This window comes from Pogonomyrmex barbatus, unplaced genomic scaffold (genome assembly GCF_055798465.1).
Source record: "Pogonomyrmex barbatus isolate J1 unplaced genomic scaffold, ASM5579846v1 scaffold5, whole genome shotgun sequence".
NCBI classification, from domain to species: domain Eukaryota; kingdom Metazoa; phylum Arthropoda; class Insecta; order Hymenoptera; family Formicidae; genus Pogonomyrmex; species Pogonomyrmex barbatus.
This window is the reverse complement of record NW_028297149.1, coordinates 11,582,933-11,602,546: the sequence shown is the minus strand read 5'-3', so window position 1 is coordinate 11,602,546 and position 19,614 is coordinate 11,582,933. Positions and strand designations below refer to the sequence as shown.

General features: G+C 40.3%; 2 protein-coding genes across 2 annotated transcripts in view; one reads left to right on the top strand and one right to left on the bottom strand.

Annotated features, from left to right (window-relative positions):
- timeout (circadian regulator timeout) overlaps positions 1-19,614 on the bottom strand; it is a 103,325-nt gene that overhangs the window by 47,205 nt on the left and 36,506 nt on the right. The window lies entirely within an intron of this gene.
- On the top strand, positions 13,152-18,113 carry LOC105431560 (uncharacterized). Its single transcript, XM_011645815.2, has one exon. It carries the CDS (start codon positions 13,455-13,457, stop codon positions 16,206-16,208), a length of 2,754 nt encoding a protein of 917 aa, XP_011644117.2. The 5' UTR covers positions 13,152-13,454; the 3' UTR covers positions 16,209-18,113.

Below are 19,614 nucleotides of genomic sequence, written 5' to 3'. Positions count from 1 at the left end.
TTGGCGGTTCTGTGGCATACTCCGACGAACTTCGACGCGACCGCAATCAAGCCTAGGGCACGTACGTGTGTAGACTGCAGCAGAACGAATCCGCTGGTAATCCCACAGTCCGCATCGATTTCATCCTTCGTAAGCAAAAAATGAGATTTTTTTTATTTTGTCGAAAAAAATCGATTCAAAATCAATCAAAATATAGAACCCGTAATGTTCGTTTGTATATAAATTTTGAATGATAAACGCGTTTTCATATCCAATCTCGTTTATCCATTTGAAAATACAGTTTCTTCTTTTTCAAAACAGCATTTTGATAATTTAATTAGAATTTCGAATAATATACTTGCGAAATATCCCATCTCAATTATCTTATTACGTAATTTGATTCGATATTACGGTACATATTCTATCTAATTTAAATGGAGCAATGCATTTTGTCTGCAAGTGTTGCGCAGTGTTGCGAGACGATAACGCAACAGAAACGAATATGGATAGCACGATGAAAATGAGAACTATCATCTGTATCATAAAGCCGCAACTAGGGCGCAGAATGAATTAATTTCAACTTTACGCGCCGCGCGTCCAGAAAAGCCCTGCGGAAGTCGATGTCATCGCTACACGCCGCCGTGGGAAACTTACGCACCTAAGCGCATTTATTATTTATGCATATTACCGTGTCGAGCACCGGATACTTCTTACCGTCATTTACATGGACGGCCGCATCTTTATCTTAAGCTCAAAAGTGATCAGAGTAATTCGTGAAATTCTTTTTCGCGATATATCATACAAATAATTTACACGTTTATTAACTGAATACTAACACGATATCATAATTCTTATTACTTTTATTCGTGAAAAAAAAAAAAAAAAAAAAAAAAAAAAGGATAAACCGAGCAAGTTTGAAAATAAAATAAACATCTGAACACGTGTCCTCCAAAGGGAAATGGTAAATAATAAATGAGACATTTTGAAATATGCAATATGGCAAACGCGTAACGTTTAGTGCCTTACGCAAATTTTCGTTTCTGCATTCGTACCCACAGATAGGGTTATATTATAAATGGTTACGCTGAGAAACAGGAAATTGCTATAACGCTGCAACGAAATCCTATTGCGAGGGTGCGCGTCTTTGCTTTAAGCCGAGTCCTGAGGTTTGGCGGTGGGATTTGCATAAGGGCGAGGGTGGATGTAGCGCCGTACAATTTTCGTTTCATCGTGGGTGTTTACGTATTCTATAACTTCGCCTAGAAACTTCCTTCGTGTGAAATTATGATCAGCTACAGGCCTGGAGATTCACTAGCAGTATTCTATATAAATATTCATGTGGACGCGAGTGTTAAACATATTTAATTCTGTTCCCTGGAAAGACATCGCGATTTTTAATTTCTTCTATTTAACTTTCGTAAGTACTCGCTCGCTCTGAGTACTGCGCCGATGTTTTCCTAAACTCAAGTGACGATCTCTCCAATTTACAAAGAGAGAATGGAAAACAAAAATGGAAATTAAAAATGAAATTAAAAATTACGTAAAAAAATTGATATGTAAAAGTCTTATTTAATTTGGAACACCGCTTGGCGCGGTGTTATTGACCGATTAAATGTGTCAAATCAAATATAATTTGCATTTTCGTGTATTTAATACTGCCTTTCAACGTTGCATAACATAATCTCGCGTATATATATTGGATTATTCTAGGAGGCGTGTTTGTATGTCGCAGCGTATCGACTGGCGTTCTACTCTAACGAACGGACAAGTATCCAATTCCATTACGCGGTAGGATTTCCAATACCTGCCGGTATATCGGATACATATGTTGATCGAGTAAGTTTGAATATACTTACTGAAAGCACTGGAAACTAGGTTGGCATTCGGCTAGGTAATAAACGACGGCCGTCTACCTGTGTGTAAACTGCACCACCGACTATCTGACCATATGAAATTGTTGTATTATTGTCGAGGGAAAATGCTTGTTATAACTTAGACAATGCGGCAACAATGCGGCCAAAAACAATGGCCAATGGCCATGCCGTGTTAAGCGAGCACTACGACGACCGATATAACACGAGTTTATGATGGAATATAGATATGCACACTCACGCACTTATTAATTTATATTTAAAGAACATTAATCGTCAAATTATTTTAGAAATAATCAAGTAAGTTAAATATCAATATCTTTTAAGAGAGAGAGAGAGAGAGACACTTTCAAAAATTAATATACGTCACATATATGGCAAATTTTTTTGTATTAATCCAGATGCCAAAGATATTTTTCGAAAATTTTTATAGTTTTGGAAATATCAGTTTTTATAATTTCCCAGTTTTCCCCCAGGTTACGGTTGAATTTTTACTATTTTTATATTCTAGCAATTTTTCGGGGGGGAGGGGAGGGGGAGGGAAGATTTGTTCCAAGTTATATCTAATAATTGTACGATTAATCGCGTTGGAGTTTTCAGAGTGTGGCGTGAAAAATATAGGTATCGCGTTTAACGCGCTTTAATTTAAACTCGCCAATGTTCTTTCAATGATCGGCCAGATAATTAAAAAAGCTTAACGTTTCTTTCCTCTCTTTTGCATGCACCACGATCTCTACGATCTCGTTATATACGAACGGTACGTTATATTAAAAAAATTTTAATTAAAAATTTGACCCGCTCGGATGGATTATGGATGAACAAAACATCTTCGTCAATTAATTACAGGTACCAACAAGCTAACGTAAAAAAAAAAACAAAAAAAGAACTTGCATCAGATAGTTCGTCAGCATGTCGCTTGTCAAAAAAAGAATAATATATCGTAAAGATGGCTGCAATCTAACAAGGAGGATGCAGAACTAAGTACGTTAAAATTAATGGTCGGCGAAACTTCATCCTCTGACTCGCCGGAAAATATGCGTAACAAAACCGTGAACGCGGCTGCATCCTGCTCATCGTCGCGTGAAGCCGGAGCTTATACGTTAATATCGTGCAATTTATTAAAATTGTAATTCCCTGAGGATATATTTTTATCTTGCACGCGGGTGATACTGTCCAAGAGACCTCCGACGGCGAATAATTGCGCGAGCTAACGTGACATTTCGTTGTTACGAGACACAGAATGAAAACGTAATCGGAAGCGTTGAAAATTCGATTTCGTTGTCACTCCGCATCTGTCAGCCCACATTTAAAAACATCACCAGTCGATTTCTCCGGAAATTTGATTTATGTATAGGAAATGCCGCCGCGCGACATTACACGCGATCAAACATTTCCTCGAGAAAGATATTATAATAAAACATTTCTCTCTCTCTCTCTCTCTTACTATTTTTTTTTTCGCACAAAGCGGAAATATAACTATTTGAAAATCTTACGACTTTCCGAAAACCTTATTCAAAGTTATCATCTGGCTGTATTATCCGATTGTTTATATTTGCACGCCACTACGCTTGGCAATCTGATGATATTAACTCGTGAAAGGACTCGATAACTGTACATTCCAGATTTCCAGAATCATAAAACAACAATATTATCCCGGTGGCGAGAAAAATATTTGCTGAAAAGAGGAAAAAAGGAGTATGGATTGCCTTTGCCCGATAAATTCTTGCAAATTGATTTATAATCAATTCGTTTTCCGTGCGTTTTCGAATATTAGTTTCACGATGTCTCGCTTCGAAGCATTCGAGTCACTTAGAGCTAAGATTTATCTGACGCGCGAACAATTCACCCTCACCATGTCCGTGTTCGCTTATTCGGGGAACTAACAATGCAGAAATGTTGCCGAGCGAATTGCATGTAGCAACGACATCTAGTTACTACAACATTCTCGACGTGAGTCGGTTTCGCTATCTGCGTATTTCCCAACGACTATCGATAATGTTTCCTCGGGATGTATTAGACGTAGTGTGTACGATGTATTTGGCAAATGCACACTTCCTACATTACACGGCATGTTCCATTTCTACCGCATTCACATCTCCTCGAACGAGGGGCCGTCATTAAGATACGTGAAATCAGTGTGGTTGGAGAACCACACAGATAAAAAAAAAATTTATTTTTTTTTTTACAAGCAAACCATATTCGCGTAAAAATTCGTAAAAATTCGCGTAAAAAAAAAAACATTGCTCTTTCCCTCTTTTTCTCTCTGTTTTTTTTTTTTTTTGTACAATTCACATAATTTAAAAGCAAAATGTTAACGAAGAAACGTGGTGTAATTAGTGTGATTACAAAGATCAATATACAAATTCTTTGTATATTGTGTATGAGAGAACGAGGTTTTCACGCAAACGTGAATGATCGGCGTGCCGCGCGCTCATTGATAATTTGTTTTTCATCTTCAAAATTGGTGCCTACAGCTACGAAACACAAGGCAATGCAAATAGCGCAATCTATGTAAATGCGTGAGAACAACGTTACGTGTATTTCCATGTGCTGCAGTATTTGCGCACTGCCAGGTAACCACCAATGACGCTTTCTCCAAATTGTTCTCGACGTAGCAATTACGTAGCGCCAAACATCATGTTTATGTTGTAATTTCCCTCCTGTGCGCGCAACTGTGCGGTAAACACGTTTAGATTGAGTGAAACCATTTTTAATTAAATCTTGTTCATGAAAAACACTTAAATTCCTCAGTCGTGTGTCGCGCGACAAAATCTGACGGTAATTTAAACGAGATCCGCTTCCCGCAAACGTAACTTTCTAATAAAATCGTGTAGCGAAGCAATGTGAAAAAATTACGACAAATTATTACGGCGTAGTGTCACATAACTTGGAAACCAAGCGAGATTGCTGTTTCTATGTACAAGTTCAAATCGACAGAAACGCGTCCCAAAAGATCCATCAAGTAACCGACGACCGCGAAATGGCTCTCAACCAATCTACCGCTGAGATCAGGAAATGCTTGAACGAGGAAACAACTAGCGGTAAGGCGATTCGTAAAATCTGTCCTCTCGCCCGCAAACTATCGTTGATTGTATCGTCGAAATAAAAGTAGATACGATAAGAAATGATATGGACAATATATGGACAATTTATTCCGAATCCGTCTTTCCGAAGATAATAAAACATGATTATTTTTCACAAAACACACAAAATTATTATATATTTAAGCATGTCTATTATATATTTAAGCATTTCCAGGTCATATCGCGAAAAAATTCATTTATCGCACACATTATATAACTGTTCTGTTTAATAATGGCTATACGCGAAGGTCTATTTAAATTTACATAAACTATCTTCATAAAAATAGTAAAATTTAAAAATAATATCACACGCGCACACACAAAATGCAATACCTTTTGACGCAACAATTTGGGATTTAGAGCAAAAATAAAAACGATAGTTTCTTTTTCAGAGAATATCGAACTATGCTCTCATATTGTAAAAAAAAGATGATATGCTCGATTCGTGCCACAAAAAAATTCCATCTCTCTGAAACTCAATATACAGCAATTATTTCTCGGCCGTTAGATTTTTCTCACTGTGTTAACAATGTTTCTTTTTTTTTTTTTTTTCTTTACCTTTCTTTGCTTGCTCACACAACTTAGAAAAAAAAAAAACTCTAACAATTATTACAATCGTTATAACTGTCATGTCGTCTTGTATCTGCTACCGTTATGACAATTTATTTGTCAAATTTAAAAAAAAAATCGATCGACAAGTAAATAAGAGAAGCGTAGTAGAATTCATATTACATAAAAATGCACATCGTGCCAGATATACGTAAGCATTGAAAAATGACGGGAATATATGAAAGGAGTTAAATGCATTTTACTTACAGGATAAAAAAATTGCGCTATTAAAATCCATTCCCAGAGTTTACTGACCGTAATATACATCCATATAAAGAGCCAAAAGAAAATACTTCGGCGCGGCAAATGGGCATGGCAATACGAAATGGGAATAATACCCCCGTCGTGAGAATTCGATGCCAGCGGCAGCGCTGCATTCAATAGCATGATTCACCCTGGTGCTCTCAATTCTACAGATTCTGCCAGCGGTTGCGCGAGCCGCAAAAATGTAAAATACCGGAAACAGCGAACGCGCTTGCGAATGAATGAATGAAAAAAAGAAGAAGTCATGAAGCTCGGCACAGAAACAGGCGGAGACGCGCTAAGAGTGCTTACAATATCGACTGCGAATATAATCGCATGCAAATGTATAACATCTTTATATATAAATATGTGTAAAAATGTAAGATAAATAAAAATAGCGGATGATAGCACAGAGTTGAAAAAGTAACTTGTTAATTTGATGCCATAAAATTGCCCGAATATAAGAATATGATATATACAAATGTCATAATTTCATCGTACGTGTTGTATAAAATTGTGTTACATTTTAATAAATATGTTAATATTGCTCTCGCATGATAATGCGTGAGTATATTTCTGTTCTTTTATTTTATATACATATATATATATATATATATATATATATATATATATATATATATATATATATATATATACTCCGTATAATCCCCAAAATGTGTGTGAGAAAAAACTTTTATATATAATAATTTAATTTTTGAAATATTCTTTATTTTCTACTTCAAGTTATTTTCTCCGTAGCTCCATAACTTCATTTTGTATTTCCCTTATAGCTCTCCGCGACCGAACGGTATGCACCCCCTCCTTGCAAGCGCATCCTTGGTGCATCCCTGTGAAACACACAAGAGAGGAGAGATTCAACTCGTATGCGCGAGTACACGTTCAGCTGCAAGAGCAGCCCTATACCTCCTGACACACATCTCTCTGCGCGCGACGACCCGCAGTTTTCCTTCCACCTTTGCCTTTATCTCCGAGCCATTCCGCCGCTCCTATGTTATCTAGAGAGATATCAAATGACCCCCTAGACACCTTTGTTCTCTCTTACTCATCTCCGGGCACATTTATATCTGTCTCGCGTTCCGGCTGCTCCGGATCGTCCGTATTACACGTGCTAAAATCTGCGCTCGCTCGCGTAATAGCGTTACATTTATTAACGTTGCGATCTAGCTCGCAACCTCGTCGGGATGAGAGAGCGTCGCAACACTGATTAGAGATTCAAGATCTTATAAACCCTCGAGGCACTCCCCCTCCCCCCCTCCCCCCCATCCCGCACGGTTCCCTGATACTTCAGACGCGATTACCGTTTTTTTTCTTTTTTCTTCTTTTTTTTTTTTTTTTTTTTGAATCAAGTTTTCATGCTAGTTCCCGCGAGGTATAATGAATTAGATCAATAATTAAATTTCAAGATAGTAAAATGTTATTTCGTGAACATCCGCCGATGTCGTAACAAGATCCCTCTTTTTTTTTCGTTATTCATCGCCGTGAAGAGCCAGTTAGCGCTCTTATGACAACTTAATAAGAATCCGGCGACGTCGGAATTTTATGCGTGTTGCACGGAACAGCGATTGCAGTCGTTGCACCAATACTGTCACACACTGTTTACGACTTTGCGAGGCTAGCCTACACTTGCGCCAAAATACGACTCGCTATTCGTCGCTTAGCGCTCTTCGCGTTCTTTCGCTGCCGCTTGACTTTCGTACATCGAGATAGTAGGAAGCGACTTCTTGCCCCGTAAGAATCTACGCATTAAAACTCCATCTCGGTTACGACAAAAGATTCTTTGCGCTCCGTATCTCTCGTTTGGAGGGAGATCGAGGCTGCTCTAAAGAAGGATATATACAGAATGTATCTGTCTTTACGACAGCGGGAGGCGGCGGTCATTCGCATTTCGGTCCTTAGCAACGGTCCCGAGCAACTCGTTTCGAACGAGGACGTCAGAAATTGTACGAGCGAATTGTACTGCGAGGTAGAAGGTATAAAGAATACGTTGCGCGGGAGTCAACGTTTACGAGGGTCCACCCGTTATCGTCTTCCGCCGTGACTTCCTGCCGCCACGTAAACCCCCCCCCCCCCCCGTCCAAAAAAAGAGACTTCGACGTGTTCACCACCTCCTCCACCACGTCCTCGTTCCTCTCGTTCCCTTCTCCAACCGCGTCCTACTTTGGAGACCAGGAATTTTCTATTTCCTTGGGTATCGCAAGATCAACGCGAATTCTTGGAATTGATGCCGGGAAAGGGTGTCCCCAGACTTTTAAATTGTCTTTATCAATCCTTCAATAGGTGAGGCGCGTGAGAAATTGATAGCGAAACAACAATTAATGGGGTCGCGCGAAAGAACGTGCATTGAATTTATATGCCGGGATATTGAAAATCGTTCTCATTTTCGTCAACTATCTTGGTTACACACATTATTTTACGTAATTAGGTGCTTACGGTAGAAGTATCACTTTGAATGGCGGATTACGTAAAACAGAAGAAAGACTACTTTCTCTCAAGTAATAAATTGTATGCAAATATCCCGAAGGCAACTTGGAAATTTTTTTCATTTGCTGCCAAATACTTTAAATATTTATAAAAAAAATAATTCCGATTAAGAAAATCAATTTATACACAGAAAGAATAAATGTATTCGCACATTAAATTTTCTCTTGCAACAATAAAAGAAACATGTAAACAAAATTTTATACATTACTAAATTGTATTATACTGATAAAAAAAGTTCTGTAAAAAATAACAATAATAAATGCGTTACACATTTTACATATTTGATTATTTCTTCTGTTAATAAAGTAAAATAATTTTTTCAATTTTCAAGATTATCCATATTTTCAAGATTTTATCCATAATTTTCTCTTTAAATAAAATTAATTAAAATAATTAAATTAAATAATTTCAAAATTCCCTCGGACAAATAAAACAGATTTTCTTTAATAATAAGTTTTGTGTATAAACAATTCGAGAAATAGATAAAATTTTATTATTTTGTTATATCGTAACAGCAGCTAAATGTAAAGAAAAAATTTAGCAATCGACAATATTTTTGGAAAAATAACAAACGCAGCATAAACAAGTTATATAACCGACACAGTTATGTAACTAAATTTCGATGTAACGTATATATTAATAAAAATATTCCAGCTTAACAAAGACGCAAAATAAATAGAATAGATATTTATAAAAATATGATATATATACATTCAATTATCAATACAGTTTAGAGAAAATAAATATTCATGTTCAAGAAAACAATTCTTGACAATATTAAATTTTTACTACTTTAGAATCATCTCTCTGTTAATAGATGCTTTTTATCGTAAAATAAAAATGAAATTTCAAGTTTAAATTTTGTACGCCTATTTCGAAAATGATTGATTTACGAGATTTCGCAATATTCCGCAGGAAAGAAATGTCAATAGGAAAAGGAATGAGCGCACAAAATCGTTGGCGAAGAAAACGATGCGACTCCACGTGTCTCCAGCATCCTCGGTGTCTCTTCGAATACTCTTTCCCGCGTCTCTCATTTCTCTCTCGCTCTCGCTCTCGCTCTCTCTCTCTCTCTCTCTCTTCTTCTCTTCTCTCACAAGAAGAGACATTTGGTGCAGACCATTACCCCAGTCCCGGGTGCCATCGGCCATCAGCAGCGCGTTAAAGCCGCTGCAATTACAAACTCCGACAGTCTCATCCCCTTTATTCCTGCACTCCTTCGTCCTCCTTTCACCGCTCGTTCCCCCCCCCCCCCCCACATCGCCCCCACGTTCCTTCCACTCTTTCTCTCATTTTCCCTTTTCGGTCTCTCGCTCATTTCTCTCGCTTGCTCGCTTGCGCCATGTCGCCGTTCACCGGCCCCCCATTTACATTTGCCCACTACTCTCGTAAAAGTAACTTTGTAACCCGTGCGGGCAGTAGTATCCGAGCCAGGATTCCGTCCTCTATTCCGGGGAAATTACATGTCGGTCGGCACCGCAGGCTCGAAAGAAGATTTCCCTTATCAAGCGCGCCGCTTCCTTCTACCGTTCCGACCGTCCTCTACCGCATACTGGATGTCCACTTACACCCAGCAATCAAGCCCTTCCGCGTAAAATGACACGCACACGACGAACACGCGAAATACGTTTTAGAGATACGGATTGTTAATTCTATGTCTCACGTAGCTAATGTTCGTTATAGGAGTGGTGTAGACAAAAACGAGAAACGTATGTAATCTGGCGCAAAAAATTCGAGCGACACCACATAGATAAAACATAACACGTATATAGTATCAAGTGCAATTTTGTTGCAACAAAAACAAGTTCTTATCCCATACTTACATTTATCTCTCAAATTTCATTATTATTGAACCGTGCAAAAAGTAATTATAATTAAATTCTAAAATGGAAATATGTTTGAAAAGAGTAAGTTTATATGTAACATTTTTAATAGCGAATATATTTTTGTTTTGATATTTTTGTTTATAATTTAACACTCAATCTAATTAATAATATAACCTGCACCGCAAATTCGCAATTATTTGTTGCAAGTTACACTCCATTGTACCGCAATGTACCCATTGTTCGATTTTTAACCGGGAAGATCAAATCGGTTTTCGATACGCTTGAAATGCAAGTACATTGAATATTTTGAAATATCAGGGAGTTTGCAATAAAAAAAATTGCGCAGAAATACGGTAATACTTAAATGAGCGAAGAAGTTTGAATGTCCCAGGGCGCATCAGATAGAGTGCTTCGTGAAATCGTTGAAAAAGTATTGGACTGACTGCATGATCGCAATGTTTACTCTCGTACCTCTCGAATGCGACGTATCAACCACTCTGGAAAGTCGGAAATTTCTGGTATTCGGTGAAATTGTCGCATCGCAAATGTCGCCCCATCGATATTCTATAGCCGCTTAGAGCGATTAAATCATCGCGTGCAACTACCGGCACCGAAGTGACGTGGATTTTTCAGGTCAATTTACAGAGTACTTAATCGAACATGAGTATGTGTAGAGGTCAATGTTGGCGCACGTAATGATTCATTTACATACGCAAACGAAAAACAACACGCTTTTATACAATTAAAAACTTCTTTCATCCGACAATTTTAATATCCGATAATGTGGAATATACTATTTACAAGTTGAATCTATACAAAAATATTTTTATCGAGACATGATAAAGATCGCTATTAACGTTACAATTATAATAATTACAATTTATAATAATTAATCAACAAAATAGATTTTATTTACGCTTCCAATATTTATCTCATACATAATTTTTAAAGTATCGCATTAAAATAGCGCGATCTGTTTGTTACATGTTGTTTTTCGTACTCTAACCACATAAATTATATTATAACGAATTCTATTCCTAAAGTATATAATATTTATATCTTTGATGTCACGAACTTAAATCTGTGACGTATTTTTGTACGCCCGACACGTTTATTTCAAATCCGTCTATAAAACGAATCGTAAAATTTTCTCAGAGACAAACGACGATTGTTATTCCGTTCCGGGAGATCTTCTTTAATCGATGATTTATCTGCGGATTTTCGCGAGGTCAAGCAGATAACCGCTTTTAGCTTTTGTGCTTCTCTCGCGCTGATATTCTACGATAGTCACGGCTGCCATTTCATCGGGCACCGTGGAAATCTCTCTTTAAGTCCGGCGGCTCAGGCATTTAACCCCACGGTAATGGTAACGGTGTCAGTGATCGATATAGTATATCGAAAACGCCGAGAGGCTACACCGAGATCATTGCGGTTCGATTGCTCGACTAGGTCCAGCAAGTAATACGGTGGTGCCGCAGGGATTACAGATAGAGAGATACGAATTTATGGAAACCGAAAACACATTCGTGTTCTCAGTGGACTAGACGCTAGATACTTGCACGCATGCTGAATATCACAGAAACACACATATATAATACATACATATATACATATATAAATATGTACCTTGACTCTTTCATTAGAAATATATAAATATCGGATGTAATCAGATATAAGTAGTTATGATTATAAAAAAAAATGATAGAAATAGAATATTTGCAAAAGATATTCAAAAAAGTATTAAAAAAGATCTTGGAAGAAAAAAAAAAGATGATTACATTACATACATCGTGATGTAATACGATATCAGTGGCTATGCATTTTGTAATTTCAGCAAAAAAAAAAAAAAAAGGCTTTAACTTTTAGTCTTTGAGAGAATGATAAAATAATCTCACAAAGTTCAAGAAAACATAATATATCATATAATATAATAACGTAACGCTGAAGAGTATACGGGATACGTGCGGAGAGATATTATCTGACCTTTCACCTTATTCCGTGAGAACTGCATCTTTGCACCTCCGTAACCTCGGCACGCGAATCGAATCTAAGAAAGCCCACTAGCGGCTGAAACTCATGAAACTGCCGGCGAAGTTTTAGTTGGATTAGTAACTTAGTGCGTGCTTATTGTCTTAGCGAGTATCTATAATATTTCCGAGAACGTGATCTTCGCGGTTGTTTCAAGGATGAGGGTAAACCACATGCGCTAGCCACTTGGCTAATTGTATCGTATTACGTATCCAAGCAAATGGAAAACGGTTCAACGCAACGATTAATTCGTTAGCGATTCGAAATACTATTTTACATTATATACCTGATGAGTACAACATGTAAATTATTTAAAATGTCTATTAATAGATAAAACGATAGAATATTGTACAGTGTTAAGAAAAGAAGTAAAACAAAAAAAAAATTGCTTCCCTTTAACAACAGTATTAGTGCCTTTTGTATCTGTATGATATTTCATTAAAGATGTTAAAAGTGAAACTTGCGAAATTCGTCGTGATATAAAAAGCGATAATGAGCCAAAATGGAGCCGAATGGAACGGAGGAGAGTAAAGGAAGACGAGGAAAGTTCGCTAGGTGGCAGCTAGCAAGGCCGGTAGCAAGGGTAGTTGGTAAAATCGTAGGATAGCGGCTCTACGCGTCACTACGCTGTCAGAGGACGCAAGCGCGCTCGCGCCCCTTATCGAGTTCGAGAGCAAAAGCGAGAGGCTGCCGGTAGTGGTAGTGGTGGTAGTTGGTAGTAGAGATGGTGGTAGTAGTGATGGTGATGATGGTGGTGGTGCTGTATATGGACCGGTATATAGGGGGAAGATACGGCGGAAGGGTGGAATGGTTGTAGGTGGCGGCACACAGCCAGAGACAGAGGGGGATCGGCGTTGAGGGTGAGAGCGCGCGCGAAAAGGGGAGGGAGAGAGAGAGAGAGAGAGAGAGAGAGAGAGAGAGAGAGAGACTGGAAGGGTAGGAAGACGAAACGCGGGGTAGAGAAGAGGAGAGGAGAGGAGCAATGTGGAGGGTGGCGGGTGCAGCTACGAGTCGGCCGCCGCAGTATTTGTCAGTCCTTCGTATGGACCTCACGTTCGACGAGACTGATAGTACCCGCCGGTATTGGCATCCGCATATAAGCCGTATAACGTTTTTGGCGGCATTCATCATCGTCGATAACTACCAACGTCGATCGCGCGTCAATTACACCCCGTAGATGAACTCGCGGCTGCGGCACGCGCCCCCGCGATCATCGTCTCGCGCGCCTCGTCACTCTGTCCACGAGCGGACGAGCGGCGTCGCGAGATCCCTACGGACGGCGGACGAGATGTGAAGACGTCGTCTTGGAAGCGATGTGGCTTCCGTTGGTGCTGCTCGCCTTGATGGCGAGCGGTTCCGCCTGTCCGGATCTCTGCGAGTGTCATCAGGATGATGCCGAGAAAAACGACGGGTCGTTTTCTCCGCTGGACGTGACGTGTCGCGGCCGCGTACCCAGTCTATCGGAGTTACCCGCGGTAGTGAGAAGTTTGTCGGTGAACAACGCCGAGGGATCGGACGTCGATGCACTCCTGGATGAGCTGGAAACCGCTGACTTGGCGAACGATCTCGGGATAAACAGCGTTACGGATAATCTCAAGACGAACGACACGTCATTGTCAGAGAAGCCGGCGAGCGCAACAGAGATTTTACCGTATCTGGTCGAGTTCGCGGTGACAAATTGTTCGTTGGCGTCGTTGAACGCATCGTGGCACGGTCTCGAGCGCTTGAGATCGTTAAATCTGTCGTGCAACAACTTGCCGCGAATAAAGAGCGTGCTGGTGATCCGCGCGATGAATCTGAGCGAGCTAGCGTGCCTAGATTTGTCGGATAACTCATTATCCGACATCGGTGTCGATTCCTTCAGGACGCTCGTCGGACTCGTCCGACTAAGTTTACGTAAGAATGCGATCGGCACGGTGGACGAGGGCGCGTTTCGCGGGCTCGATCGACTGGAATTTCTCGATCTATCGGACAACAGGTTGGCGGACTTGCCGGATAGCGCGCTCACGCCGCTATACTCCTTGCAGAAACTCGATCTCAGTGGAAACCAGCTGCAAGTCTTGGGCGCCAGGTGGTTCGAGAGTCTCGACAGATTGAGGGAACTCGACGTTTCGCGAAATGGATTAGCCAGAGCGGCCTCCGGAACGCTGCAACCATTACCGGGGCTATCTGTTCTAAGACTCGCGGAAAATCCACTAAAAGAGAGAGACGTGTCTCTATTATTGGGTACCGGAAGAAGATTGGAAACGGTAGACGCGTCCCGCACTGGATTAGCACGCGTCCCAGCGGCTTTGACGAGATCGGTCAGGGCGCTCAGACTCGCTGGTAATAGATTGACCACCATTCGTGGCGGTGACTTGGACAGTTATCCATTGCTACGTATGTTGGATATCGCTGATAATCGTCTGATCGATATCGAGAACGATGCCCTGGGACGACTGGAGGTTCTGGAAGAGCTTGATCTATCCGGAAATGTACTTTCGAAGGTACCGGGTAGTTTGCCGAGCAGTCTGGTGGTGCTTAAGCTGCAGCGAAATGCGATAACCGCATTGAAGCTCGACGATCTCAATGGTCTATACAGTCTGCGATCGTTAATGTTGAACGATAATGACATCAGTGAGATCGACGTAGGCGCCCTCGGTCAACTGCCTCTGCTCGCCGAGTTGAATCTATCCGATAATCCTATTAGAGCGTTATCAACTAATACTCTAAGTGGACCGACTAATCTGACCAAACTCCGAATGTCAGGTCTAACGTCGCTACAACGACATCAGGAAGAACAAAGCGATATGGCGTTCCCGGTGCCGACCCCGGAGCGTCTAGTAATGTTGGATGTATCGCGCAGTCCGATTCTCGCGGGTCAATTACTGGCGGATGATGCCGCGCTGTCCGCCTGCAAGAGTCTGATAGAGCTAAATCTCTCGGCCACTAATATTACCACCATCAGATCCGACGTCGCGTATATATTGCCGCAACTGCGCGTTCTTAGGCTCGGGAGGAACAATTGGAACTGCACGGAGGAACTCTACTGGTTGGGCGAGTGGATTAGGCAACATCGGGAATCGAATCAACAGTACCAGCCAGCACGATGCTCCAGCCCGCGGAAATTGGCAGGATTATTTTTGCACCAATTGCCACCGCCGCCAAATTTCGTTTCCACAACCGCGGGAATCGTTACGACGGCAGCAAGCACCTCGGTTACCCTATCTGTCGTCGTCACGCTCGAACATACGTCGAATACTGATCAGCCAAACGTCACGGTGTCTTCCAATATCGAAGATGCGAATTCCGACGGTAACGTCACGGATCTTCCCACGCTATCTTCCATAAACGCGAAAACCGAATCGAAAATAGTACATGTAGCTGACTCGGATTTCGTCTCCAGTGCGGAAACCGGTATCGGCACAGCGACAGCGGTACCAAAAAAAGCATCGCGAGTCTACGAGGCACCGACGTCCTTCCGTAACGTAACGTCGTCAATCTCGATGCGAACGAGCATCGGGGAACTGGATCGAGAGGGCGATAAAACAAATCGTATCTCGGTGGATCAGAATTTAATCAAGCACATCGTCGTTCCGACCTCTCGAGCAACGAGCGATCCCAAGTTATCCATTATGAGAATGGAAGATGTGGAGTCGCGTCCGCAAACTTCCGATAACCGAGCCGATAACGGTGAGGCGCGAAAAAAAGAAGATGGGACGAGCAAACTTGCCGCGTCAGGGGGGGTTGGCGAAAGCTTCTCGTCTACGAACGAGGGAAGGAAAACAATCGAGAAGCACTCGGGCAGCAACACGACGAAGGCAAACGCGATATTGGACGAGCGCGACTCGAAGACGATAGCGGAGGAGCTGAACAGTCGGGCGACCGATTCCGGTGCCAGGCTGTCCGAGGCTTTGTCCGCCGGTGCTCATCCCGGAATGTTGGTATTAGTCGGCGCGGCCCTCAGCGCTGTCGCGGCGCTGACTGTCGTACTCTCGCGAAGAGCAACGGTACAGCGAACGGACAGGTATCACCGTCACGAGAACATCGAGGTGCACACTCTCACGCCCACCGCGGAGCTTTGGTGACCAGAGTCGGAGTACGTCTGTCTGTTCGAGAGGGACAGGCGGCTGGACATCGAGAATCGCGACCGGGAAACGTCGACGCTGCCTCAACAATCGGCGAGCCCACGACTGATCGACGTGTGTTTGAGGAAGATCCTCAAGTAGCCCGCCCGGTATCGGTGATCGACAGTGTCCATCCTATTGTCTGCGACTAAGTGGACCTGTCGGAGAGAGGTAAACGAAGTGTTAATCGGAAAGTTGGAAGGATTCCTCCTGAACTGCGCGGAGACCATACGCACGGAGAAAGGACAGGCGACTGTAAATGTCGAGCTGTTGGGAACTGAGATACTCCGAGCTAATCCGTGTCGCTTCGAAAACCGCTAATAACGTCGTGCATTAGAGACAATCTCTCGCAAAGAAGAAATTATTCGGACGTGACTTAAAACTTTAACTTAATCTAAAAACAATGGGATAAAGACGGACAGTCGTCGTGAGACTATCATAACTACGGAAAAATCTGCAGTGCAGCAATTAGAAACATTATGTTCACGTAAATTCTAACAAATTTCTAAGTCTAACATAAACAAGTGTTACTTATAAAATCAATCTCTGTAATCATGTATCTGACTTATCGAGTTCTTTGAAAATCACACGTGGCTCAGTATGTAAAGTCATCCAGATGTCGATATCGGTACGGTATCTACCCGGATGGAAAGAATACCCGAGGATGACACTGTTCAAACTCCATCAAGGGCGGAGATGCAGACGTCAAGTACTGTAACCAAGACGTTAAAAGCACGAGCGAGAGTCACCGCGTTATTTCGTATAAATTCTGACGTCTACAAACACAACCGGCGCTGCGCATGTCGTCAGTCGGGAAATACCGGATGCGTACTACGAACGAAAACTCGAGGAAAACTGCGAACGAAAAATTCGGCACTATTTCGACGCATGTATCGCGGTAGATCGAGATCGCGCAAAATCTCGATTTTCTTCGTAATAAATGGCAATTGTAGGAGGAGAGGTACGAATGAAAATTAAATATCGCGTTATTCGCGCGCGCGCGCGTGAGAGAGAGAGAGAGAGAGAGAGAGAGAGAGAGAGAGAGAGAGAGAAAGAAGAGAGAGAATTCTAAATCCGTCGAAATCCTCGGTGTTGGTGTCTTTGATGTTTTCTGATTCCGATATCGCGCATATGCAGTCACCGCAGACGTGTCATAATTGAGTGGCGATAATTACAAGCGAGCGGCGGGTTTAACGAATTAGCCGATTGGCAGATAAATTGGACATAGTGACAATAATAATGGTTACATGCCGCGTTTTAAGAGTTTGACTCTTTGCGGTACGCTCAATTCCTGAGAAGACTATATTGTGACTGAAATGAAGTGCGAGTGTAATAAAAGTAGGAAGAGAGCATAAGGCTAGCGAAAGGTAGAAAAACGTGGACGTGGTAGAGAAACAGGTAGGGCAAAATGCAGAATGTAGGGGATGAAAAATTCGCAGTGGCGAAATAGTATGCTTGAATGATAAAACCAGACAGGAAGCCAGAGAGAGAGAGTGCTAGACGGAAGAATTTTTATCGAACAGCGTGTGCGTGTGCGAGAGATCGAGAGAATCGGGTGTAAGAGAAAAAGAGGGAAGGGAGATTAATTCGAGAAATTGTTCTCGAATGCAGTAAAACGGGATGTACAGAAATATTGCTTCCATATTTAATTCCATTAAGCTTGATGAACTGTCAAGCTTCTCAACAAATACAAAAATAAAAGAAAGAGTGCGTGCGAGAGAAAGAGAGAGAGAGAGAGAGAGAGAGAGAGAGAGAGAGAAAGCGAGAGAGCAAATAGACAAAAATAGCGAAGAGGCTAAATATTATCTTTCTTAAAATAACCAGTGTCAAAGTACCGCTATAATAATAAACTGATGTACAAAGATGCATGTTCGTCAATATTTTTTCTTTTTGCCTTTGTCATATTATTATCCTCTATTCTTTACATAATCCTCGATATTTCATATTAAATCCTAAAGGAATATTCACATACATGTTTCATAAAAATTATTTTAAAAAATATATCTTTTACTTTAGAAAATGATTAATATGTACATCATATATATATATATATATATGTTTTATTTTAAAATAAATAAATATTGCAAAAAATAATTTTACATTATATAACAAAGCATGTATTAAACTTGTATTTTCATGTTAATTTAGAGATTAGTTCATGTTAATTTAATAGTCAAAGACAAAGAATTTTACAGAGTTGTACAGAGTTTTTTTATTACTTGGCAGTAAACAACAATATATGATACCTGAATAGGTAAGTAAATTGATAATACCATACGACATAGATATATATACGTTTCTATAATGTGTCCGAAACATATCGTGCGTCTTCATGTTAATTAGTTTCTATAAAAAAAAAAGAAAGAAAAAAAAAATAAAACTTTAAATTTTAATGTCAGAGACATTATTATCGTGCTTGACATTTTTAAACTAAATTATTTCACTGCAATTGGAATAATTGTGAAAAATAATTTCCAACAATTATACAGTGCTAATTTCAATATATCAAAGCGAATTGTGTGATAAAAAAATAGATTAATAATAAAGATATTATTTCTCTTGTCAAAGAATAAATGAAAGCTATCTGCTTTATCAAAACTGAATCTCGATTATTAATAAAGTAAAAATTAAATGAGAATAAATAATATTTCGTATAAAAAATATTTGCTTTTTCCTGCAGAGATAAACGAGCTTGCGTGCGTTGCGTATTTATCTTTGTTCTTACAAGATTTTAATCTGATTTATATCAGGGTTTCCATAATTTGCCACACATTAATTAAAGCAATGTGGAGCAAGACAAATATTTATCGCATTAATTATAATCTCATTAACTCCAGTGATAACCACAAAAATACCATCGTATAACTGTATTCCACAAGACCATAATTCAAATGCATTGAATAGAATTATTAATTAATTAAATATAAGTAAAGTTAATTTCAATAATTAGTAATCCCTTGTAGAACACAGAATGAACATGCATACGTAACAGTCATTTCAAAATATTAATGCAGTCCATGGGATAAAATTACCTAAAGGTACTAAGGGTTCGTTGCTAAATCGTGGGATCTCGAAATGACGCAAATGCAATTTTACAGATAATTCGAAGCGTTGCCGCTTTACTACATGCCTACGGGGGAGTTTCTGAACAACGATAATAATGAGCCAGGGCGGCAATGGGGAAAAAACGATGCCTACGAAGCATATCGAATACGATGGAAAACAGACAAGATTGAATTGCAGTTTAAATTTTTTACAAAATAACTCGTTGCAAGGAGTGCAACGAGGAAATTTAATTACTATATAACGGCGCTCGGTTCATCCCAAGGCTACGGAATTCTGGCGAATTCAGTAACATCTTGTAGAA

Coding starts and splice junctions, on each gene's coding strand:
- LOC105431560 (XM_011645815.2), top strand. CDS start 13,455: ATGTGGCTTCCGTTGGTGCTGCTCGCCTTGATGGCGAGCGGTTCCGCC.